Source organism: Hemitrygon akajei, chromosome 20 (genome assembly GCF_048418815.1).
Source record: "Hemitrygon akajei chromosome 20, sHemAka1.3, whole genome shotgun sequence".
Lineage (NCBI taxonomy): Eukaryota > Metazoa > Chordata > Chondrichthyes > Myliobatiformes > Dasyatidae > Hemitrygon > Hemitrygon akajei.
In genome coordinates, this window is record NC_133143.1 from 51325743 (window position 1) to 51351788 (window position 26046).

Consider the following 26046-nt stretch of genomic DNA (forward strand, 5'->3'; position numbering starts at 1 on the left):
CCAAATATCATCCCACTTCTTTCCACTAGCAAATTCTCCAGCAACTTTCGCATCACGAAAATGCAAGCAGATAACTCCAGTTTCCGAATCATACATAAATATCTCTCGTAGCTGAACGTTCATGACTTCATGAGCTTTCGGTGTAGCAGTTTCAACTATTTTGTTAACCATTCAACTTTAAACAAATTTGCAGTTCTTTTGCGCTTCACGCCCTTCGCTTCTTTTGAATTCGACATAGTGAATCAATATTTTTTTCAGTAAAAACTTAGTAAGCTATCTACAGGATTTGAAACAGATCTTTGTAAACTTTACCATATGAACACTGTCCGCCAAAGATGGCTGCCGCCGTGATACAGCTGTACAAACCGGAACAGGAAAGGTGAGGTGGCGTAAATTAGTGACGTACATTGTGGTATTTGAAAAACCAACTAACTAGTTAACAGAAACATTTAGCTAAAAGATTATTTCAGTAAGTATAATTATTAATTCCTACATTATTTTAGGTAACTAACCTTTTGTGCACACATTAATCTCCTTTGTGCACTGGTTGAAAAACGTGTGTGCGTGCACACACGCGCACCGCTTAGAGGGAACATAGAGCTAGGGGATTTTAAATTCATGCAATTAAGTATATCTGTACTTTTTTAAAATATATATATAGCATTAGAAATGGGAACCTGGTGAGCACAATTTCATTTTCATAAACTCTATGTTGAATATACCAGGTGTTCCATTATCACATCTTTAATAAAGGATTCCAAATATCTGATGTCAGACTAACTACTTTGTAATTCCTTACTTTTTCTCTTCCTCTTTTCTTGAATAGTAGTGTTACATTTGCTGCTCTCCTGCCAAAGTAGTGTTTCCATGCAGATATAACTTTAAATTAGAATATAAGAGATTATATCAGAGGCAATTTCCTCTATTGAGAACAAAGTGTTTTGGTTACGAGTTTAAATCAGATTAAATTAGTGGAGAAGCTCCTCTGAATCGTTCTGGATGAGTAAAGAAGATACTGGACTATAATGCAGAAACAACAGTTCAAATCCCAAGTTAGAAACATAGAAAACCTACAGCACAGTACAGGCCCTTCGGCCCACAAAGTTGTGCCGAACATGTCCCTCCCTTAGAAATTACTAGGCTTACCCATAGCCCTCTATTTTTTTAAGCTCCATGTACCTATCCAAAAGCCTCTTAAAAGACCCTATCGTATCCGCCTCCACCACCATCGCCGGCAGCCCATTCCACGCACTCACCACTCTCTGAGTAAAAAACTTACCCCTGACATCTCCTCTGTACCTGCTCCCCAGCACCTTAAACCTGTGTACTCTTGTGGCAACCATTTCAGCCCTGGGAAAAAAGCCTCTGACTATCCACACGATCAAGCAACAAAATAAATAAGGAACTTAAAAATTTCTCAGTCAAGGTGGCCACGTTTTAATCGGTGGCACAGCTGCAGAAACTGTCAGTAGTTTCGTACTCCTTGGAGTGCACACAAGCACTCATGGTCCCAGAACACATCTTACACGACCGGGAAAGGTCAGCAAAGCTTCTGCTTTCTCGGGAGGGTGGACCATGCTCTTCCATACACACCATTCTACAGTAGAGTGCATTCTAACATGCTGCATTACTGTGTGGTATGGAAACCACACTGCGGCAGGCAGGAAGGTTCTAAAACGGGTAGTCAAAACTGCTCAACCCATCACCAGTACCTGCCTACCGGCCATCAAGGACATATATACAGAAGGATCCCAGAAAAGGGCCAGTGACGTCATGAAACAAAGCACCTACCCTACCCATGGACTGTTTCTCCCACTCCCATCGGGGAGGAGCCTCTGTAGCATCCATGCCAGGATCCCCAGACTCAAAAACAGTTACTTTCCCCAAGCAGCAAGGCTGATCAACACCTCCACCCACTACCCCATCCTGCCACACCCCAGCTCCCCAACACCACCACTACTTTATCATTTCCTGTCAGAGTCACCTTATGTGCAGACACTGCCTGGCTTAGCGTCACTTTATGGACATACAATCAATCTATGTATATCAGGTATCTTATGTATTTATATTTATTCTGTTTTTTATTAGTGTGTTCCTTATATTTTTTTTTGGATCTGGAGTAACAATAATTTCATTCTCCTTTACACTTGTGTACTGGAAGTGACATTAAACAATCTTGAAGTACTGGAGTACTTGGAGTACTGTGCTCGGTTCTGGTCGCCTCACCACAGGGAGGATGTGGAAGCCATAGAAAGGGTGCAGAGGAGACTTACGAGGATGTTGCCTGGGTTGGGGAGTATGCCTTATGAAAACATGTTGAGTGAACTCAGCCCTTTCTCCTTGGAGCGACGGAGGATGAGAGGTGATCTGATAGAGGTGTACAAGATGATAAGAGGCATTGATTGTGTGGATAGTCAGAGGCTTTTTCCCAGGGCTGAAATGGTTGCCACAAGAGGACACAGGTTTAAGGTGCTGGGGAGTAGGTACAGAGGAGATGTCAGGGGTAAGTTTTTTACTCAGAGAGTGGTGAGTGTGTGGAATGGGCTGCTGGCAACAGTGGTGGAGGCAGATACGTTAGGGTCTTTTAAGAGACTTTTAGATAGGTACATGGAGCTTAGTAAAATAGAGGGTTATGGGTAAGCCTAGTAATTTCTAAGGTAGGGACTTGTTTGGCACAACTTTATGGGCCGAAGGGCCTGTATTGTGCTGTAGTTTTTCTATGTTTCTATAAACCTTGAATCTTGAAATAAAGCCCATCCTGTTCACTAATATCCTCAAAGCAAGAATATCAGTGATCTTTTAATGAACTGACCCATATTTAACCTGGTCTTATTGCTCTAGTGACACTTAACTGAGGACACAATTCAAGGAAACAGTAAAGGTATTATCAGTGATGTCCACATTCACTAAACAAATATATTTTTAAACATAAGGTGTGATGAGCTGCTTCCTCACACTTGATAACTGAGGACCTCCAGTTCCCACATGCCTTCAAAATCACTGGAGCCCTGGATTAGACCTGCATACGGATTCACCAGTGCTCTAGTTGCTGTGCTGATCTCCAGCTCACCAGGGATCCAGTTCTGACACTGGGGCCCAGGTCACTACACCGACTTAAAACTTACGGGGTTGACATTTATCATACAATTGTAACATTTGAACATAAAAGTGGCTTGAAAGTGTGCTGGAGTATTAACTGGATTTATATCCAACAGCTTGAAAAATCTGCCCGTTTGGTACAGCCAAACTTGTGAGCATGCCTGACATTGTAGATATTTGGGGGGGAAAGCAAAGTTTGTGCAGGAACATTGGATAGGCAAACTGCCACATGGGTCCTGAATGTCTTCCATTTTCAGTTCGATTGAGGCTTAGAAATAAATGCTTGGTTAGAGTTTGGTTTGGACTTTGCTGAGAATTCAGTCCAACAAGCAGAGCTTTGCTCTCAGAGGAATGATGTCAGATTTCCACAGGGAATCTCCTCATTGATTAACATCTACTTGTATTTATACAGCACATTTAAAGTTAAACTGAAAATTGAGTTTATTATCATCTGCACAGGTAAATATATGCACAGGAGCAATGAAAATCTTATTTCCAGTAGCATCACAGGTACATAGCATCGTATAAATAGGATTCACAAGAACAACTTAAGTTATACAAATTTTACAAGAACACAATTAGAACAGAGAAAAATTATTTTAGTGCAAAGTAATCAAAATAGTCAAACTTATTTGTAATGATTATGGCTGTGCCGGCTGGTTCAGTTCAAAGTAAATATATTATTAAAATACACGTACGTCACCGTACACAATCTCAAGATTCATTGTCTTATGGGCATAATCAATAAATCTATAATAACCATAATAGAATCGATGAAAGACTACATCAATTGGGCATTCAACCAGTGTGCATTAAACAACAAACAGTGCAAATACAAAAAGAAAGAAAGAATAATAATAAATAAATAAGCATTAAACACCCATCAATCAGCAGGTTCTAGAACCAGATGGAATAAGTTCACTCAACTTCACTTCCTCATCACTGAACTGTTCCCAAAACCTATGGACTCATTTCCAAGGATTCTTCATTTCATGCCCTCAATATTTATTGCTTATTTATTTATTATTATTTCTTCCTTTTTGTATTTCTGCAGTTTGTTATCTTTTGCAAACTATTTGAATGGCCAGTTAGTGTGGTCCTTCATTGATTATTTTATGCTTGTTATTCTATTATAGGTTTATTAATTATGCCCACAATAAAATGTATTTCAGGGTTATATATGGTGGCATATATGTACTTTGATAATAAATTTACTTTGAACTTTGCCCCTCCACCTCTCATTGTATCAGCCATGTTCGAAGAGCAGATCATTCTCAATGGGCCAAATGCTCCTGATTCTGACCCTGATTCTATGTCTTATTGTTATCATCTACCTTATTTTATACACTGTGTGTATTCAAATTTGACACCTTAAATCCTGTATTCGTTGCCTTTCTTTTCAATTTTGTCTCCATCTTGTCTGAAGTTAAATTCTTATCCCTCTCTAAACTTTTTGTGTTATTCTGGATAATTTGGTAATCTAATCATGTCCCCGACCTTTGATTCTGTGTTCCAAATGCATAACTTTTCACAATGTCCATCTCTGTCTTTGCACCTTCTCTTTCACTTTGTTAAGTGGAACATCAATCATTCTACAATGCAAGACAGTTTGTCACATTGTGGGAGAACCTTGCCCTGCGTCTAACAGATGAATCACCTCCTTGGTTTTGAGCACAGTATCATTCCAAGCGTTTTCAATTACACTCTCTAATTTGGCAATCTTAATCAGTTTAAAAAATCTCAATCCAGTTCATATTTGATTTGTTGTAACTATTGAGATTTACATTTTGGACTATTTTCCATTCTGACAGTATTTTTATAATACTCATGGCAACAGCTTACACTTGCTACAATTTATCGTGTGTTCAATGCTTCCAGCCTCTCAACGCACATACTTTATGGCCCGTGGTAGAGTATACGTATGTGAGACACAAGGAGCTCAGATTAACTGTACGTTACTCATTCTCCTCTGGAGCTTTCAATCAATATCACTGCAGCCCAAAAAGCAGTTAGTCACAATACATTATCCTTAATGAGTGACAGTCTTAATGCCTTAATCACTGTTCCCTAATTACAGCAGCGATGATTATAGAGCTTGAATAGGAATGGAACTTGAACCCATAACCTTCTAATTCAGGAAGAGAAATGCTGTCCATTGAGCCACAGCTAACAATATTGCTGGCCTTAGGAGAGAAAAATCTAAAGATGAACTTTCAAGGATTCTTTAATATTCATACTCTCAGTATTATTTTTATTTGCATGGTTTGTCTTTTGCACTTTGGTTGTCTGTCAGTCTTTGTTTATGTGCAATTTTTCATAAAATTCTGTCGTTTTTCCTTTTTCCTATAACTGCCCGCAAGAAATTGAAACATGAGGTAAGTTATATGATAACATCTGCTTACTTTGATAAATACATTTTCTTTATTCTGAAAAGAGATATTCAAAAGCAGAAATTCAGGAAGGTAATCCCAGAACCTTAAAACTACATTTAATATTACTAAAGTGATTAAATTTAAGATGCACATAGGGCAAGAACCAAGTGACAAAGGTGACAACGAGGCTTCACTCCGATGAATTCAATACCTTTTATGCTTGCCTTGACTGTCAAAATGTGGAGGAACATTCATGAACTCCCACAGCCCTCATTGACCCATGATTTCAGACATGAGAGCATCCTTCAGGAGGGTGAACCCATAGAATTCATCCGGCCCAGTACTAAAGAACTGGCTGCAGTGTTCACAAATACCTTTAACCTCTGGCTTCGGCAGTCTGAGGTACCCATATGCTTCAATTATATTGGTGTCTTAAGAAGAATTGGTAACTTACCTCAATGACTATCGTCCAGTAGTACTCACATCCACAGTGATGAAATATATCAAGTCTTGCCTGAGAAGCGACTTGGATTCACTCTAATTTGCCTGCTACCTCAACAGGTCAACAGCAGATGCCATTTCATTGGCTCTTCACTCAACCCTTGAACACCTGGACAGTGAAGATGCAAACGTCAGGGTGCTCCTTATCGGCTGCAGCTCAGCCTTCAATACTAGCTTTTCCTCAAAACTAATCAATAACCTTCAAGACCTTGGCCTCAGTACCTTCTCGTGCATCTGGGTCCTTGATTTCCTCACTTGCAGACGCCAGGCAGTTCAGACTGGCAACAACATCTCCATCACCACCTTCATCAGCACAGGCGCACCACAAAGCTGTGTGCTCAGCCCCCTGCTCTACTCACTTTACACTTAATGACTGTGAGGCTAATCGCAGCTCCAGTGCCACACTGAAGTTTGCTGCCAACATCATGATTGTTGGCTGAATCAAAGGTGGTGATGAATCAGCATATAGGAGGGAGATTGAAAATCTGGCTGAGTGGTTCCACAGCAACAATGTCAGTAAGATCAAGGAGCTGATTGTTACCTTCAGAAGGAGGAAATCAGAGGTCTATGAGCCAGTCCTCATTGGGGAACCGGAGGTGGAGAGGGTCAGCAACTTTAAATTCCTTTGCTGTTATCATTTCAGAGGATCTGTCATGAGTCCAGCATGTAGTGCCATTACAAAGAAAACACAGTGGCACCTCAACTTTCTTGGAAATTTGTGGAAGTTCGGCATGTTATCTGTAACTTTGACAGACTTATATAGATGTGTAGTGGAGAGATTATTGACTGGTTGCATCACAACCTGGTATGGAAACTCCAATGCCCTTAAATGGAAAAACCTACAAAAAGTCATGGACACTGCCCTGTTCATTAGGGGTTAAGTCCTCCCTACCATTGATTACATCTGCACGGAGCTTTGTCAAGGAAAGCAGGATCCATTATCAAGGACTTCCACAATCCACAATCCAAGCCATAGTTTCCTCATGCTGCTGCCATCAGGAAAAAGGTACAAGAGCCTTAGGATCCACACCACCAGATTCAGAGACAGTTATTATGCCTCAACTACCAGGCTCTCAAACCAGAGGGGATAGCTTCACTCAACTTCACTCACCCCATCACTGAACTGTTCCCACAATCAATGGACTCACTTTCAAGGTCTCTTCATCTCATGCTCTCGACATTTATTGCTTATTTATTTATTTATTGATTGATTGATTGATTGATTTATTATGATTATTTCCTTTTTTCTTTCTGTATTGCACCATTTGTTGTCTTTGGCACATTGATTTTGTTTTGTCCATCCTGTTGGCTGTGGTCTTTCATTGACTCATTGAGGTGAACAGAATAAAGAGGAGTTCCAATTGGGTAAATGCAAACAGACTCCTTCCACTGTGGTTGGGTGAGACCAGAATTAGAGGTTATAGGTTAAAGGTGAAAGTTGAAACATTTAAGGGAAACATGAGGGGGAACTTCTTCTCTTAGCGGGTGGTGAGAGTGTGGAACAAGCTGCCAGCAGAAGTGGTGGATGCAGGTTCAATTGCAACATTTGAGATAAGTTTGGATAAGTATATGAATGGGAAGGGTATGGAGGGCTATAGTCGAAGTGCAGGTCAATGGGACTCTGCAGAATAATAGTTCGGCATGGACTAGATGGGCCAAACAGCCTGTTTCTGTGTTGTAGTGCACCATAACTCCAAGTTATGCCACAGAAAGCAGAGTTCCAGTTGGCTGAAACTTTCTGCGAGGTGGAAAATGAGAGATTGGTCAGGCAAGTCAGAGAAGGTTCAAATCTGACAATATCAAAAACACTCAGCTGGCAGTGAGATAAATGAATACTTGCTTTAGTAGTAACTGAAACTCTGAAAATATCATTAACGTATTTAAAGAAATAAAATTTTCATCATTTCATCAGATAAATTGGCTCTGTGAACTATTGGAGCTCTGTTTGAGACAAAACAATAATCTGAAATATTAAAAAGATATCAGGTTGCAACATATTTCTGATAACATCATTTAATTTAATAAATAAATTGTTACGTTTGTATTTGGTGCACATTTTGCTGGCCTGGCCGATGCAGCTTGCCTGTGGAAATTCCTTGCATTACAATAGAAGTGTTCCATGGGTTGTGAAGGATTTGGAGATGTCCTGAGGTAATCAGAGGCACTACGCACAGTAACCGCAAGCTGTTTTTCTGTATTCACATCTGAAGGAATAGTGGTTGATGTTTCATTCAAACGAGTGAGAGTTTCTGTTGTGCTTGAGTCCAAATAAGCTTTGAACCACGTGTCTGTGCCACATTGGAGACTACGCTTTCTCCCTCTCTGAAAGATCACCAGTTCCACATCCTGTTCTAGTTCCATTGCTGTGTAGAAATATTCCTCCTCAAATCCCCAGCACGGGAATGTACAATTAACTTACTCACTTTTTTTTAAACTATGCATATATAATAAAAATACTGTTCGGGTAACAATGGCACATAATTTCACAAAAGAATATTTTTATTTGACTTCATTTCTCCTAGCTGCACAGTCCTTGGACTAATGGAGAAAGTGCCGGGCAACTCTACAGCTGATGCTGTATGCTTCGCAGTTGGTGCATCAACATCACTCAGTTCAGGTAGAGAATATAGCATTTATGTGGGGTGATGATAAATTAATCATTTGGAACTCTGCTTTGCAATCCAATATCTAAAGCCCTAAAGTTAGAGCTATGCAGCACAGGAACAAGCCCTTTGCTGAAGCTCAACTCTGAACTGACTCCACAATCTATGGACTCACTTTCAAGGACCCTACAATACATGTTATCAGTATTTTTTATTTGCCTATTCATTTTTTTTATTTCCACATTTTGTCTTCTTTTGCATATTGGTGGCTTGTCAGTTTATCATTGTGTGTAGTTTTACATTGATTCTATTTTCTACTGTGAGCGCCTGCAATAAAATGAATCTCTACGGTGATATATACATACTTTCATAATAAATTGACTTTGAACTGTAAATTTTGAAATACTTATCTATTCTCGTCCCTTTTTCTCACATCAGCCTGCAGCTCTCTGGGACATGGAGTGCTCACCTAAGTACTTCCTAAGCACAGAGTTGACTTTCAGTGAGAATGCCTGCCCTCACCACCCCCACAGACAATGCCTTCCAGCGTAAAAAGAAATCTTCTCAATTCCTCTCTAATTATCCTACCACCTACCCTTAAACCAATGTTATCTGATTGTGTTCTGCTCTACGAAAGGGAAGTTCATAATCTACCCTGTCTATGACCCTAATAATTTTGTGCACTTCAGTCAGCTCCCCCCCATCGACTTTCTTCTCTCCAAAGAAAACAGGCCCAACCTATCCAGTGTCTCTCATCATAACTGAGATACTCCATCACAGGCAACAATCTGATGACCGTCCCCAGCACCTTCACCTGCAGTGCGGCAAGCAGAACTTCACAAAAGTACTCCAACTGTGGCCTTACCAATGTTTTAAACATTTTACCTCAGCCTTCTCGTTCTTATATCGTATTCACCAGTTAACGAAAGTAAATATTCTATATAACGTATACAAAATGCTGGAGGAGCTCAGCAGGTCAGGCAATATCTATGGAGAAGAATAAAGAATTGACATTTTGGGCCAAGGCACTTCATCAGAACTTGATGAATGGTCCCAGCCTGAAACGTCGACTCTTTATTCCTGACCTGCTGAGTTCCTCCAGCATTTTGTATGTGTTACTCTGGTTTTCCAGCATCTGCAGAATCTCTTGTGTTTACAAGTATACTGTCTGCCTTCTTCACATCTTATCCACCTGTATCTATGCACTGGGATCTCTCTATGCCTCCATCCTCCCAAGCACCTGACCATCTTTTGTTCTGATGCAGTGATGAATATGCGCTGATTCAATTCTTAAATACTGTTTCACTGAAGAAAGCAGCATCACACTTCAAACATGGAGGTCAATGCATTGCTACGTTGTGCAGTTGACTGTTTATATTATTTACATAATTCCTGACTCCGCTGATGCAGTCCGACCCATTGTGCAGTTCTGGGATTTTCTGTTTTTATTTCATATTTCCAGCATCCACAATATTTGAACTTTGAGATAATAGTTGAATAACTGGTTTAGTGAAGTAAATTAAAATGAGTATACAAATAAATCAAGCAAGTTTGCAAGCATACCACAATATTACAGCTGACAGCACTTACATTCTTTTATTGCATGTCAGATGGAGATAAATGGTAAAAGTCTGATAAAATACCAGCTGAAGTCCAAAGTATGTAAGTGCTCAGCAATTATGACTATTACTCGGTGTTAATCAAATCAAAGTTATGCGTAATAAAAAAAGAAAGTTATGTTTTTCTGTTCCAATGGATAAATATATCAATAGATTACATTTTACAACTCACAGATGAATTCTCCAACATATATTAAATAAAAAGATTGAATAAAAGGAGGAACAATTACTATTGAGGCTGATCTTGTTACAATTATTTCTGGATTCATCCTGAATATATTTCAGCAGATATCTTGGTCCAGGCAAGTTGGAATGGTGTACTGTTTCAAAACAATAAAACCGTGATTAGACCATAAGACATAGGACTCACTCGGGCCACTGAGTCTGCGCTGCGTTCGATCATAACTGATTTATTTTCCCTCTCGGCCCCATTCTCCTGCCATGCCCCTGTATCCTTTGATGCCCTTACTAATCAAAAACCTATCAACCTCTGCGTTTAAATATACCCAAATGACTTGGCCTTCACAGCTGTCTGTAGCAATGAATTCCACAGATTCACCACCCTCTAGCTAAAGAAATGATCTCAGTTCTAAAGGAACATCTTTCTATTCTGAGCTGTGCCCTCTGGCCCTAGACTCTCCCACTATTGGATGTATGACACATGAAGCTAGTATTCAAGTGTTTGACTATGTGTGTCAAAAAGCATTGAACACGGGTGATGCACCATCAATAACTCACTCTGAGACGTAAAGGCAAGATATCGGCTTTTATTGACTGGAAGAAGGAACAAGCAGTGAGTGACCACTATACTACATCCTGGAGACAGAGGGGCCGGGCTCAGACCTCCATCACCTTTATACAGGGGTCTGTGGGAGGAGCCACAGGAGCAGTCATCAGGGGGCGTGTCCAGACAGGTATATGTAGTTCACCACAACGGGATCAGTACGAGCTTCATGCTGGGCTCTAAAGGAAGGGATCTCCATTCATGATATGCAATTCATCAATCATGTTATTGCCCTGAATCCCAGGTTTATTTACAGTGTAGCTCTGTGCCAGCAGTTGCACAACACTGAAGGGAGGTTTCTCAGCATCCACACTGCTTTCTTTGTCTGCAAGCCTTGCCAGTAACCTGCACTGTAGCACAGAAAGAGTGAGCTATGTCCCTGACCTTAATATAGTGAGATGATTTGGCAGGGTGAACCATGTTTTAATGCTCCAAAAATAGAGATCTTAACTTATTTGGGAATCACAAATTGACAGATACACATTACAATTGTCTACATCATCTTTGAACCACCATGATTCCAGCAACCATCTGAGATGGTTCTTCAGCTGTGTGCTACACACAGATTAGATTAAGATAAAGATTAGCTTTATTTGTCACTGTACATTGAAATATACAGTAAACATCTTTATTATCGACAATGAAACATCTAGAACAAATCTGTAGATGCTGAAAATCTGAAAATAAAAAGAAAAAGCTGGAAAGACTCAGTAAGTCTGGAAGCACTTGTCCAAAGAGAAGCAGGGTTAACATGTCCAGTCCTGAGATACTTTGTCTTTTCTAGGATGGAGTACTTCTGCAGAATTGTAGCATATTCTGCTTTTTTTCTGAGAGTTGTTGAAGATCTTTCAATGATTAAGTTTAAATGGAACTCTCAGAAAAGATCTAACATAAGGTCACTAACCTGAAATGTTAATCTTGCTTTCTCCAGTGTTCTCCATACAACGTGCCTTTAATCCCAGGCCATCTGCAAGTATGCCATTGGCATTCCCAAGCAACTCACAGTTCACTAACTCTTGTGGTGAAGTTAGAAGGGACAAGAAGCAAGCGGAAAGGTCAAGTGGAGAACTCCAGATGTATTCAGCATGATGCTCCCAAGTTGGCTACAAAATCAATGGCTCCACACAAGTGCACAGCATTCCATTAGTCCAAAGTGTTTCCACTGCATCTCTCCGTGATGACCCAGTAATGGTGGCCTGCGTGTTGCTTACAGGTTTCACACTTGCCAGATCATTTATCTATTGATCACCTAGGCAATTACTTTAAAGTATTACATAAAATTCAGACCAGAACACATAAATGCCGGCAGATTATTTTGAAAGATGTTTGAAAATATTTTACAAGGCAGCCAAGCTGCTCAATTTCCACACATCATGATTCCTGAAGCTGAATTCTCTTTAAGGAACCAGAGCTAGGGTTGCAAAGAATTAAAATCTAATGATGTTATAACTTCACAGTGTCACGATAATAATGACCTACTGCATATTTTCAGGGTACTACCCTTAAACATATCATTTGTCTCAAAAAGTTTCTAGCACTGCAAATAGCCTTATCAGGAGTAAACAGTCTTACCTTTTTTGTATCTCTCCATCTAGATCTCTATCACACTATCATCTGCTTGTCCACCCACCTTCCCTATACCATCATACGTTACAAATATCACAGCAGTTAACCTGAAGTCATCACGGAACACACTTCCATTTTAATTAAAAGCAGTTTCACAACACTAACTACTTTGCCGGAGTGGAAATGTGCAGAATAATTCTACATTTCCTGGAGTTCATTTCAGCTTCCTCTGTAAGCCTCACAGTTTAATCAATCTGAACAATCTGCCAATTTTGTGTTGTCAGCAGGAACTGGTTTTGAAAGGCACTATATAATGTCTATTTCTTTTCAGATTCCCAGCAGGAATTCTCGCCCAATTACATTGCATACCAAAACCAATAAGCAGGAGTCCCTGAGCAGAATGTACATGGTGGGAAAGGCCTTGTGGTATTTACTTGGAGGGAGGTGATGGGATGGGTTTTAAATATTGGAAAAATATCTGTGCAAAGATGTGCTGTTCCTTGAGTTTATGTTGAGATACATCAGAACGCTCTAGGAGGAGGACAAGCTGGGGACAGCACCGAGGGTTAGAGTTATGCCTCACAGATGAAGTGAAGCCATTCAGCAAAATAGTCAGCCAGTCTATGTTTGATATCACAGGGCAATGAAGACCGTGTCATGAAAAGCTAATAAAATATACTAAATGGCTGCATCATCAACAAAGACTGTTCGGGTCTTTAGGTGGTGATAAAGGAAGCAAAAAGACAGATGTTGCATTGCTCCAGCTGCACTCAAAAGTACCACAGAAAGATAAATGAGAGAAGATACAGAATTGTTGAAAATTGAGCCATTGGGTTGGGCTGAGAATGATGCTGGTGCAACATTATAAAGGGAAGTGAGGGGAAGTTGAGTTTTCTGTGGACAAAATCCAATTATAATCTCACTCTCTCCTTCCATTGTAGATGACACAGTGTTGAGTATTGTTGTGGGCCTTGCGTGTGGAGGTACAATGCTTTTAGTCTTTGTATGTGCCATAGTATTCCACAGAAAGACCCTGATGACTCTAACAGGTACTTTGAAATAATTTCTATCTATGTTTCACAGAAAGTAGTAAATATGTTTTCTGAGAGAAATTACGCTTGCGTTCCTCGCTATAGAACAAGGGACGTTCATCAAGATGTTCGTTGGCAATGCTCCCTGTACTCAGTTTGCTTTAAAGGAAATAAAGACTTGCAATTATTTAACACCCTTCATGCCTGCCCCAATGCACTTCAGAAACAATGAAGTATATTGTTGGAGAATGAAGAAATCAAGATGTCAGTTTGAAGAGCTGATCTCTGCTGACCCCTGCTGACAGTACGTGTCTCAGCAGCAAAAATTCCTACCAGCGATAGGCTCGTAGTTACTGTCCTTTTTATGCTGTCAGTAGTACTTCATGAATTAAATGCACCACAGCTCATAGCTTGATGCTTCAATATTGCACTAAAACTTTGTTAATTAGTTATTGGACTGTAGAAGTAGCTGTATTTCCCCAACCAGCAAAAAGGGAAAACATTATCCCACATTTCCCCTATCCAGCCCTGTAAGAACTTGGTACATTTCTGTGGCATAATCTATCACTCCATATTGAAGAGAGTAAAGACCCAGTCCTTTTACTTTCTTCTCATATAATAAACTTTCCATTTGCAGGAATCATGCTAGTTTGCAAAATCATTGTAGTTTATTGGATTGATTCCATCTAAGAATGCCATTAGGACTCCTGACTATTACCTTTGAAAATTAAGGATAACTATCTTATTCCCTGTGTATCTCACAATATTAATGTTATTGGTCAAGCAGATGAGTAGAATTACTGTCGATTTCATCAGTACTGTTCTTGCGGTTGTGTCGTGGATTAGTATTTGGCCATAACCTTGCTTTTTTTAATCTTAATGCAGACTCTATTCAACAAAGATTTGCACATGCTTGGTGCAGTATTAATGGGAAAAAGGGAAATGAGGTACGTTTGCTATATGGATGACTGATGGTTTGAAAGTGAAGTCCAGCTGCAATGTGGCTGCAGTGCTGAGAAGTACAAACTGAAGCTGTAAAGGAATGGAAGAGTCAATGAAACAGTTGCAGGGGTCGTAAGAGTTTTATATTCATTGGACTGAGAAGAGTAATAAAACAGGACAGGCCTGAATTCATACTGCAACAAGAGGGAGAAGCATAAGTCACAGGAATCAGTATCACAATGGAATAAAGGGAATTACAGAGGCATGAGAGAGGAGCTTGCCCAGGTGGACTGGAGGGGGATACTGGTAGAGATGATGGCAGAACAGAGGTGGCTGAACTTTCTGGGAATTGTTCACAGGGAGCAGAATAGATATGTCCCACAGAAGAAGTTGTTCTCAAATGGCAGGGCTAGGCAACTGTGGCTGGCAAAGGAAGTTAAGGACTGCATAAAAGCCAAGAAAAGAGCATATAAGATAGCAAAAGTGAGTGGGAAAGTAGAATGATTGGGAAGCTTTCAAAAATCCAACTAAAAATGCTATAAGAAGGGAAAAGATGAAATATGAGGGCAAGCTAGCAGGATTAGTAGAAGTCACCAGGACCAGATGGACTACACCCCAGAGTCCTAAAAGAGGTTGCTAAAGAGATAACGGATGCATTGGTCATGATCTTTCAAGAATTGTTTGATTCTGGCATGGTCACAGATGACTGGAAAATTGCAAATGTCATTCCACTCTTTAAGAAGGGAGGAAGACAAAAGAGAGGAAATTATAGGCCAGTTAGCCTAACCTCAGTGGCTGGGAAAGTGTTGGAGTCCATTATTAAGGATGGGGTTTCAAGGTACTTACAGAATAATAATAAAATAAAGTCGAAGTCAGCATAGTTCTGTAAAGGGAAATCTTGCCTGATTAATCTGTTAGAATTCTTTGAGAAAGTAACAAGCGGAGGGGCAGTGGATGTTATTTACTTAGATTTTCAGAAGGCATTTGATAAGGTGCCCCATACGAGGAGCTTTCGGCAGGTTTGTGCCTGTTCTCACTAGAATTTAGAAGAACACTTGGGGATCTCATTGAAACCTACTGAATGTTGAAAGGACTAGATAAGGTGGATGTGGAGAGGATGTTCCCTCTGGTGGGGGTATCCAGAACAAGAGGGCACAGCTTCAAAGTTGAGGGGTGACCTTTTAGAACATAAGTAAGGAGGATTTTTTCAGCCAAAGTGTGGTGAATCTGTGGAATGCTGTGCCACAGACTGCAGTGAAGGCCAAGTTCATGGGTATATTTAAAGTGGAAGTTGATAAGATTGCTGATTTGTTGGGGCATCAAGGACTATAGTGAGAGGGCAGGTGTATGGGGTTGAGTGGGATCCAGGATCAACCATGGTGAAATGGCGGAGCAGACAGGGCCTAATTCTGCTCCTGTCTTATGGTCTTATGGCCCTTTGGCCTACTATGTCTGTACCAACCATTTTGCTAAATTAAACTAATCCCCTCTTCATCTCCCTTCACAAGGGCTGTTTCCCTCTTTTGGTCTCAGTCATCAAATCTGTAAGTTAGCTTTTTATTCCTATTGTCTGTTTCCTGTCTGTGTAAACCAACTCAAATTCCACACCAGCATGTGACCCCTGATATCATGTGCTCTGCTTCTTGTGTTGTCCCATAGGCTGTCATAGGAGGATGCAGAGAAGTTTCAGGCAAATGAACATAGAGAATATAATAGAATATAACATTTTGAGGGTATCAGCTTTGTTGGAAAAAAAGAATCAATTCAAGTCATTTTCTAAACGGGAGGGATTAGAAGTCCAACCCGCCTACTGTTTTCTATTGGCTCTCCTCCATTATGTCATGTCTAAGCTTGGAGAAAATTAGAAGCTGGACATTTGATACATCCTTTAATTTTGAACAAGTCTGGCAACCTTTTATTCAATATTTTCACATGATTTAATTTATTTTTATTATTTTTTTTTATTCTCTTTGGGGAAAATCCTTATCCATGTAGGTTCAGAGATGACTGGAAGGATGTGTTTTTTTTTCTCTTTCTCTGTTTTTTCTAATTTTATCCTCAATTGGACTGCCCAATCTTTCTTTTTCTTTCCTTTTTTTTCTTTCTTTTTTTTGTTTTTTTGTTTCAGTTTAGTTAGTGGGTTTTTTTTTCCTTATCAATAAAATTTCCAGTCTTTTTTTCTTGTGATTGTTATGAGGAGTTGTAGTTTTTTTTTACTATTGTATATATAACAGCATAATATTTTACTTATTTGATTATGATATTATATTCTTTTTGTTTTTACTATCGCTGTTTATATGTCTTTTATATTATCTACTTGTTAAACTCCTCTTCCAAATTGTATATTCTTTATTTGGAAATCAATAAAAAGATTGAAAAATGAAAATGAGAAGTCCAAATATCCCACAACACTGTTTTGCTATAATCTATTCTGCTGGCTAAAGCCTTAAAGGACTTCAGTGTAGTCCAGATGAAGGGTCTCATCTTGAAATTTTCATTAATGGATGCTGTCTGTTCCAATGAATTCCTCCAGCTTTTTGTACATTGCTCCAGATTCTAGCATCTGCTCTCTCTTGTCTCCACTTTAAACCTTCACTTCGGCTCACCAGTGCTTTTCCTGCCATGCCACTCAGGATTTTCCATTGCGTTCCAGGGAGAAGCTCCTTTTCATCCAGTGATTAGAACAAAGAACCACAAATGGGATCCAGAGAGTGAGTTATTTCTAAAACACAAAAATTGGGTGGAGGCAACCAGTCAAAGCAATGGTTCTATATTATGCACGCTTGCAGAATGTCCAGACTGTAGCCCTCTGTGGAATCATTATGAAAGAGATGTGACTCTATGGACTGCCAAACATTCGCCAATGATGCCAAAGGAAAATCCCGACACTGCCTGCTACATGAAGAGTAAAGGGGGAAGTTCCAGCACAATTGGTTTGGCAGATGCAAGCAGTGGAACTTTACCAAATCCTTTGATGTCTGCGAGATATGAACTGCAGGAGGCGGTTTGCAGTGACCCATCCACACAAGGCAGAAGCGGCGTCTGCACCTTCAGAAATGGCCAAAAGCAAGCTCCGGCCTCGCACAGTACAACCGTATTTTCCTCCACTCAGTCGGGCATACATTGTACTCCAAAACACGGTTGTCATGCGTGTTGTCAAAGCAACACCTCTAGCTCCGCTGAGGATATTGAGGGACTTGATACCAGCAACCATGGTTCTGACCACACAAAGCTGGGTGATGATAATGGACTGAAGTCAGGAAATTCAGCGCCCTCTGGTAAGTTAATCTGTTTATTTTAGACACTTTGCTTGGTAAGAGCGCCTCTATAATGCAAGAGCATTGTTAAGCTGGAAAGCTCTTACTGTCTGCTCTGCCCTGTAATATCATTGCTTATCTCTTCCACGTTAACGTTCCTGTTCAAATTTTACCGGAACTCAAAAATCCTCTCAAGGCCCGTCAAAGTAAATGCAGGGAGGATGTCTCCTCTGAATGAGGAGTGTAGAATCAGCAACCACAGTCTGAGAATAAGGGGCAAACCATTGGGAACCAGATTGAAGAGAAATTTCTTAACCCAGAGACTGGTAACTATTAGGAAATCCCCACCCAAGATGGCTGTGGAGGTTCAGTCACTGGAGGTAATTCAAAGAGAGATCAATCAATTTCTTGATATAACATGAATGAAGGGATAATGGGACAGGATGAGGAAATGGAGCTGAGGTTGAAGATACGCATGATCTTAATGACCAGTGAGCAGGTTTGGAGGGTCTGAGCCTAATCCTGCTCTTAATTCTTACGTCCATTCATCCATACTCTTATTCCTTAATTCCTTTGGTCAACAGATTTTAATCTTGAATAAACATAATTGAATGACATATAGAGAATTACAAAAATTCTGATTCATCAAAGTGAAAACAATTGTCCTCATCTCAGCTCTAAACATTTAACTTCCTTCTTTTCTCATTTGGTGGGAGAGGGGAGGTGGAAATGAGGGACTGACTACTTGGAAGGAACATGCTTAGCACCCATCCATGAACTTTATTCACTGCATGGCGGGAAATGCCCACAGTTCTCTAGCAAACAGTCACGACTTCTACCTGTAAGGGCCAGCAAGCTTGGGACTCTCACACAAGTGCTAGTCAAGTTCAGTCTGTGATTTCCAGATTTGGATTTCACAGATTCGAGAGATGCAGCAAAACCTATTGAGTTCCCAGCCCTACAGAGCTTGGAACTGAGCTTTACTGGCTGTTTCCTAGCTGTGTTCCACCACTGAACTCTGCAGGGATTCCAAATGCTGAGAAGAACCTTATCAGGGAGTCCATCAATTAACCCTACAGCAAGTTAAATCTTGCACTTGATCTCTAAGCCAATTCGTGGCCATTGGAAAGAGGACAACAATAAGTTTCTTTAATGATTTTAATTTTTTAAGCGATTTGTTTTGTTTTTAATTTTAGTTGTATTTTTTTTTAAATCCTGAATTGTGTCTGCCTTTTAAAAGACTTATTTTGGCAATTCCATGAGCAGAGGCTGTACCGGGCCATCCATGTGACCAGATTCCATTGTATAGATTTTTGCTGCCTCAAAGGCCTTGTCAAATGGGACTCAGACATACTAGACCAGTAGATTTCTAGAAACAAAATGATTAAATGTGGACAGCAAGGAACTCATGGCATGGTTCTGGCTATGGAATGTAATAATCGAGGAACTGGGCAGCACGGTATCATAGTATTTAGTTTACAGTACAGTACAGGGTTCAATTCCCACCCCTGCCTGTAAGGAGCTTGTACGTTCTCCCCATGACCATGTGGGTTTCCTCCCACAGTCCAAAGACATACCATTTGGTAGGTTGATTGGCCATTGTAAACTATCTGGTGATTAGGTGAGGATTAAATCAGGGATTGCTGGCCAGCTGGCTCGAAGGGCCAAAAGGACCTATTCCACACTGTATCTCAATAAATAAAAAATAAATAAAATTAATTTATTATTGTTACATACACCAAGAAACTTAGAAATTTTTTTCTTGCATACTGTTTATACAGATCAAATCACTACACAGTTCGTAATAAGGCAAATCAGCAACAATGCAGAATAAACTGTAAAAGTTGTTGAGAACGTGCATGCAGATAAACTATAAAGTCCAACATCATAACAAGGTAGATTGAGAGGCCAAGAGTCCATCTTATTCTACAAGGGGGCTTTTCAAGAGTATAATAACAGCGGGATAGAAACTGTCCTTGAGCCTGGTGGAGCATGCTTTCAGGCTGTTGTATCTTCTGCACGATGGGAGAGGGAGAAGAGAGAATGTCTTTGATTATATTGGCTGCTTTACTCAGGCAGTGAGAAGTGTAGACAGAGACCATAGAGGGAAAGGTGTTCCCAACTCCCTTCAATGTTCTGTTTCCAGTCCTGGACTTCCACATGAATTTATTCTATTGAGTAGCACTGGCCTACTGAAACTTACCAGCAACTACTGTCTGCAGTTTCCACACAATATTTCTCGCACACAGAAAGAGTCCAGTGAGAATTATCTTCTCCATCTTACTTACTGCATTTTCACTGACATTAAGCACTGAGAAGGGCAGTGGAGAGCTTGCTTGTTTATCCCGTGAAATTGCGCAAGAATTGGTCAGACCACACTTGCAGTGTATTGTGAGAAGTTTTGGGACCCTTATCTAATAAGGGATGTGCTTGTTTTGGAGAGGGTCCAGAGGAGATTCACAAGAATTATTCCAGGAAAGATGAGTGTTTGATGGCTCTGGGCTTGCATTTGCTGGAGTTTCAAAGAATGGGGGGGGGGATCTCATTGAAACATATCGAATATTGAAAGTGGATGTGGAGAGGATGTTTCTTATAGTGAGTGAGCCAAGGACCAGAGGGCACTGCCTCAAAATAGAGAATTGTTCATTTATAATAGAGATGAGAAGGAGTTTCTTTAGCCAGAGGGTAGACTATGGAATTCATTGCCACAGATGGCTGTGGAGGCCAAGTCATTGGATATAATTAAAGCACAGATTGATAGATTCTTGATTAATAAGGGTGTCAAAGTTTAAGGAGAGAAGGTGCTTGATAAGGTGCCACACATGAGGCTACTTAACAAGGTAAAATCTTATGGCATTACAGGAAAGATACTGGCATGAATAGTGGAATGGCTAACAGGCAGGAGGCAGCGAGTGGGAACAAAAGGGGCCTTTTCTGGTTGGCTGCCAGTGACTAGTGGTGTTCCTCAGGAGTCAGTATTGGGACCACTGCTTTTCACATTGTTTGTCAATGACTTAGATAATGATATTGACGGCTTTATGGCAAAGTTTGCGGATGATACAAAGATAGGTGGATGGGTAGGTAGTGCTAAGGAAGTAAGGGGGAGGTCTCATTAAAACCTACTGAATGTTGAAAGGACTAGATGGGGTGGATGTGGAGAGGATGTTTCCTGTGATGGGGGGAAATCCAGAACTGGAGGGCACAGTACCAAAATTGAGGTGAAACCCTTTAGAACAGAAGTAAGGAGGATAAATCTGCAGTGGAGGCCAAGTCTGTGCTTATATTTAAGGTAGAAGTTGGTCGTTTCCTGATCGGTCAGGGCATCAAAGGTTAAGGCGAGAAGGCAGGTGTATGGATTTGAGTGGGATCCGGGATCAGCCATGATGGAATGGTGGAGCAGACTCAAAGGGCTGAATGGACTAATTCTGTTCCTGTCTTCTAGACAAATGGTCTAATTGTAGTTTTACTAAGCACTTGCAGCAGGGAAATGGGCCATTCAGTTCATGCAGCTGTTTACCATCCATACGGCCTCTTTCAGCCTCTTCTCCTCCAGCCACGTTAATATTTCCCTTTGCTTCTCTCTCATGCCCCGAATGACTTCCTTCAGGTTATTCAGCTCAGATGTTCCCTTTCATGTCATGTTCCATTTTCCGACCAGTTTCTGAGTAAAGAAATTTCCGTTGACTTCCTTTTTGGATGTACAGGTGACTGTCTTACTATTTATGGCATCGAGATCTCTCCTATCCCCAGTAGTTAACCAGCCATATCATTGTAGTGGCTCTGTAATGGAAATTACTGCCATTGAGGTCAATGGTGTTCAGTTTCTGATGTGGATTACATTGCCATTATTCTCTATAAAACTTGAACCCAACTGCTGAGGACAAATTTTTATCTCTTCTTCTCTATTCTGTCAGAGGGATACAAGATGGGGAATGGGTTTGCTATGACTCCACCAAGAGCTGACGAAGACTCAATGGGCCAAAAGGCAACCGTCTCCACTCAGTGGCCACTTTAATAGGTACCTCCTGTACCTAATAAAGTGGGCACTAAGTGTGCATTTGTGGTCTTCTGCTGCGCTGTAGCCCATCCACTTCAAGGTTCAATACATTGTGCATTCAGAGATGCTGTTTTACACACCACAGTTGATTATCTAAGTTATTGTCACCTTCCTGTCAGCTTGAACCAGTCTGGCCATTCTCCTCTGACCTCTCTCATTAACAAGACGTTTCACCCACAGGATTTCAGCTCACTGATTTTTTTTTTTGTTTTCCACACAATTCTCTGTAAACTCTGGAGACTGTTGTACGTAGAAATCCCAAGAAATCAGCAGTTTCTGAGATACTCAAACCACCTCGTCTGGCACCATCAATCATTCCACGGTCAAAGTCTTCCCCGTTTCTTCCCCATTCCAATGTTTGCTCTGAGCAACTATAAAACCTCTTGACCGATGTTTTTTATGCATTGAGTTGCTGGCCATGATTGGCTGAATAGATATTTGCATTAATGATCAGGTGTACCTAATAAAGTGGCCACTGAGCATATGTTACAACAAACATGAAAACGTGACTCAAACAATAATACCAAACACGCCAGCCATATATTGATCCAATCCAGCAAGGTCCAACCGAATCAAACTCAAATGTCATATCATAGAGTCATAGAAAATTACAGCACAGAAATAGTTCCTTCGGACCATCTAGTCCATGCGGAATCCATTTAAGCAGACTAACCTCAATGACCTGCAGCAGGACCATTGCAGTCTGTACCCTTATTATCCATGTACCTATCCAAACCTGTCTTAAATGTTGAAATTGAGCTTGCATGCACTCTTTCACTGGCAGCTCATTCCCCACCCTCACAACCCTCTGAGTGAAGAAGTTTCCGCTCATGTTCCCCTTAAGCATTTCACCTTTCACTCTTAACCCATGACCTCTAGTTGTAGACCTACCCTGGTTGGTCCTACCAGGACCTCACACTTGTCTGCATTACATTTCATTTGCCACTTTTTTAGCCCATTTTTCCAGTTGGTCCAGATCCTGCTGCAGGCCGTGATAGTCTTCCTCACTGTCCACTACACCTCCATTCTTGGTGTCATCTGCAAATTTGCTGATCCAGTTAGCCACATTATCATCCAGGTCGGTGATATAGATGTCAAACAACAATGAACCCAGCACCAATCCCTGCAGCACTCCACTAGTCACAGATCTCCAGTCAGAGACACAACCATCTACTACCACTCTCTGGCTTCTCCCACAAAGCCAATATCCAATCCAATTTACTACCTCATCTTGAATGCCAAGTGACTAAACCTTCCTAAACTATATATATTATCAGGGTATGCACTTGATGCAACTTGAATACATTACTTACGGCCAGATCGCATCAGACATATCAAGTAGTTGGGCATTATTCTAAAACAACATTCTTAAATATAAACATGGATAATTGATTCTGGTTAGTATACCCAAAGGCAGTTTGAGAGAGCAATAAGCCTGTGCCTTTACCTGGCAATTGTTCTTGGGGCTTCTGCTGCTTATCCTCAGCATAAGCTACTGCAAATTACTAGATAGTCTTTCCAATTTGCCACCTGCTGTGTCAGAATCATTCCATTTCTGCAGGTTTATTGTCTACCCCGATCCTAGAGCCAGTGTCAGTTCCAAAACCTACGTTGGATGATTAAAAAGAACACTATGCACATCCAGTGATAAAGCCAGCAATGTAATTTGCTTCCAGCTTTCCTTCCCTACCCCGTCATTCCCACCATCCCTATACAGCATACGTATCAATAACCTGAATTGAAGTTAGCAAGCAAAATCAATTGTCCACAGCTAATAATGCAGGCTGAACTGATTCCTAGTCCATTATGTCTATTTTCTTCATCACTATTTGCCATTGGAAGTTGGCAGTTATTCCCATTGAAACATCAAAACATACAGTGAAATGAGTCATTTGCATTGTCCGAGTATCTGCTGAGGGCAGCCGGCAAGTGTTGCAATGCACCAGCGCATGTCCACAATTTACTAACTTTAACTCATACGTCTTTGTAATATGGGAGGAAACCCACACAGTCACAGGGGGAACATACAAACTCCTTCCAGACAGCAGCAGAAAGTGAATCCTGATCATTGATTGCTTCTGGCACAGGTTTTGGCATTTGCCCTTTTCTTGCCAAGTGAGGCCTGCAGTCTGTGCTTGCTGCTTGAATTTCCCATTGCCCTTCACCTTGCCTGGATCTGGAGCTGACATTTGTTGTCAGAACCTCCAAGACCCAAATGGTGGAGTCCTTTTCAGTGCTATTGGCTTCCACCAGAGGGCATGATAGTGGGCAGTTAAGAGACTGGGCTAATGATACACCATGTCCTCAAATCCCACCATGTTAGCTGGAGAATTTAAATTCAAGTAACCAAATAAATGTTGATTTTTCTTGAAAGAAGTGTGTCCAAGTGATGGTAACCATGAAACTAATTGTCCTCAGGGAAGAAAGTGTTTCTCTGGTCTGCCCCATATGTGAAAGTAAACTCAGAAGTGTGATTGACCTCTGGAGGTCATGATCAATTAGCAATGGACAATACTAGCATTGCAAATGACATCCACATCCCATGAGCAATTGAAAATAAACCATGTTTTCTTGTCATCTAGAGAAGTTTCACCCATAAAATTGCTGAGCAAAACTTTCCCTGATATTCAGTAGCATTCAGAAATTATTAACTGTAAAAATACCATTAAACATCTTCCTTTGGCATCTTATTATTTGGATTGATGTGAAAAATGACAATGGATAAACGAGTTGCTGGTATATTGAGAACTAAGAGCTGAGTTTACTGTACATGAAATCTTTTCTTCCTTAACTCTAGGCTTTTCACGTGGTGGTAACATGATGCATAACACCAGTGGCCAATCAGTATCGAGTGCTGGCGGTTCGGTCATTTTCAACGTAATTGTCAAAGTGAATAACAGCACAGATGAGGGCAATAAGGGGGGTGTAAATGGCAGAGCAAAATTTACCACCGAAGATTTTAGAGGAAGTGACAGATTTCCCATCGATGAGGAGAAACCAGGCAGTATGTGTGGTTTTGAAGTTCACCCGGGATTGCCGGTACAAGAACAGTCTCAAAAAGCTGTGCCCTTCCCTGTGCAAGAAGAGCAAATCAGTCTGTATAACCATAGGGACAGCCTTCCCATTCAAGAGCAAAGAAACAGCAGGCAAAGCCTGGAAGGAAGTTTGACCCTTGCTGGTAGAACAGTAGACCAGGACTGTTGCTATCATCCCAGGATAAATGCCTTTCCTATGCAAGAAGATGGAAAATCTGAACATTTACCAAAAGAGGAAGAAAATCGATGAGCAGAGCTCCTAATCTCAAAATGCTTCATTGCAGTTCTGAAAAAATGTAACTTCAAAGATGCTTTAGACTGTATACTAATATTTTATGAGAGATGCTAAATCTTATTGTTTATAGACACTGGAGGCAAAGGAAGTTGTTTTGTTTGTATATTTTTTAAAGTTACCTAAACTTTTTATCAACTACCTTAAACACGAGATCACAGAAGCTTTCAAAGGGGTAAGAAGAAATTTCTCCTCCCACTCGTTCTGTCTTTCTCCATTTTCCATTCTAGCTCTCCTCTTTCCCCCTCTTCTCACCTGCGTATCATCTACTGCCTCCTACTGCCCATCCTCGTCTCTTTCCCCCATGTCCATGGTCCTCTCTTAACAGATTCATTCTTCTTCATCCCTTTACCTTTTCCGCCTATCACCTACCAGCTTCTCACTTCTCACCCACCTGCCTTCCCCTCACCTAGCTCCACCTATCACCTGCTAGCTTGTACAGCTACACTTCACCCCCCCCAACCCCACTCCTCCTTCCTCTTGGGACTTCTTCCTCCTTCCTTTCCAGTCTTGATGAAGTGTCTCAGCTGAAACGTCGACTGTTTATTCCTCTCTGTAGATGCTGCCTGACCTGCTGAGTTCCTCCAGCATTTTGTGTTTTTTACTCTTTGCCATCTTCACTGCCATGTGGAAATTATTTTAATATCTAGTATTGTGACAGTGCATGGATAATGATTTTTACTCACAGCACAGGACAATAATAACAGTAGTTCAAACTTACATGACACAATTAAATATCCTAAGTGCCTTCATTGGAACAGTATCAATTACAGCTAAACACTGCCATAAATGAAATATCAGAACAGGTGTATTAGAGCAAATTCTGGACAGGATGTATAGCAAAAGATTAACTTCAACCACCAATTTTCAAATTTGAATATGAACTGT

At 40.6% G+C, this 26046-nt stretch overlaps 1 protein-coding gene across 1 annotated transcript in view; it reads left to right on the forward strand.

The window, feature by feature from the left end:
• Positions 1 to 25116, forward strand: part of LOC140713938 (uncharacterized) — a 53453-nt gene extending 28337 nt beyond the window's left edge. Inside the window, exons 6-10 of the mRNA XM_073024633.1 lie at positions 8495 to 8589; positions 13486 to 13593; positions 14461 to 14522; positions 17171 to 17795; positions 24629 to 25116. Of these exons, the coding sequence (XP_072880734.1) occupies positions 8495 to 8589; positions 13486 to 13593; positions 14461 to 14522; positions 17171 to 17795; positions 24629 to 25116 (1378 nt within the window). The remainder of the gene's footprint in view (positions 1 to 8494; positions 8590 to 13485; positions 13594 to 14460; positions 14523 to 17170; positions 17796 to 24628) is intronic.
• The last annotated feature ends 930 nt before the right edge of the window (positions 25117 to 26046 follow it).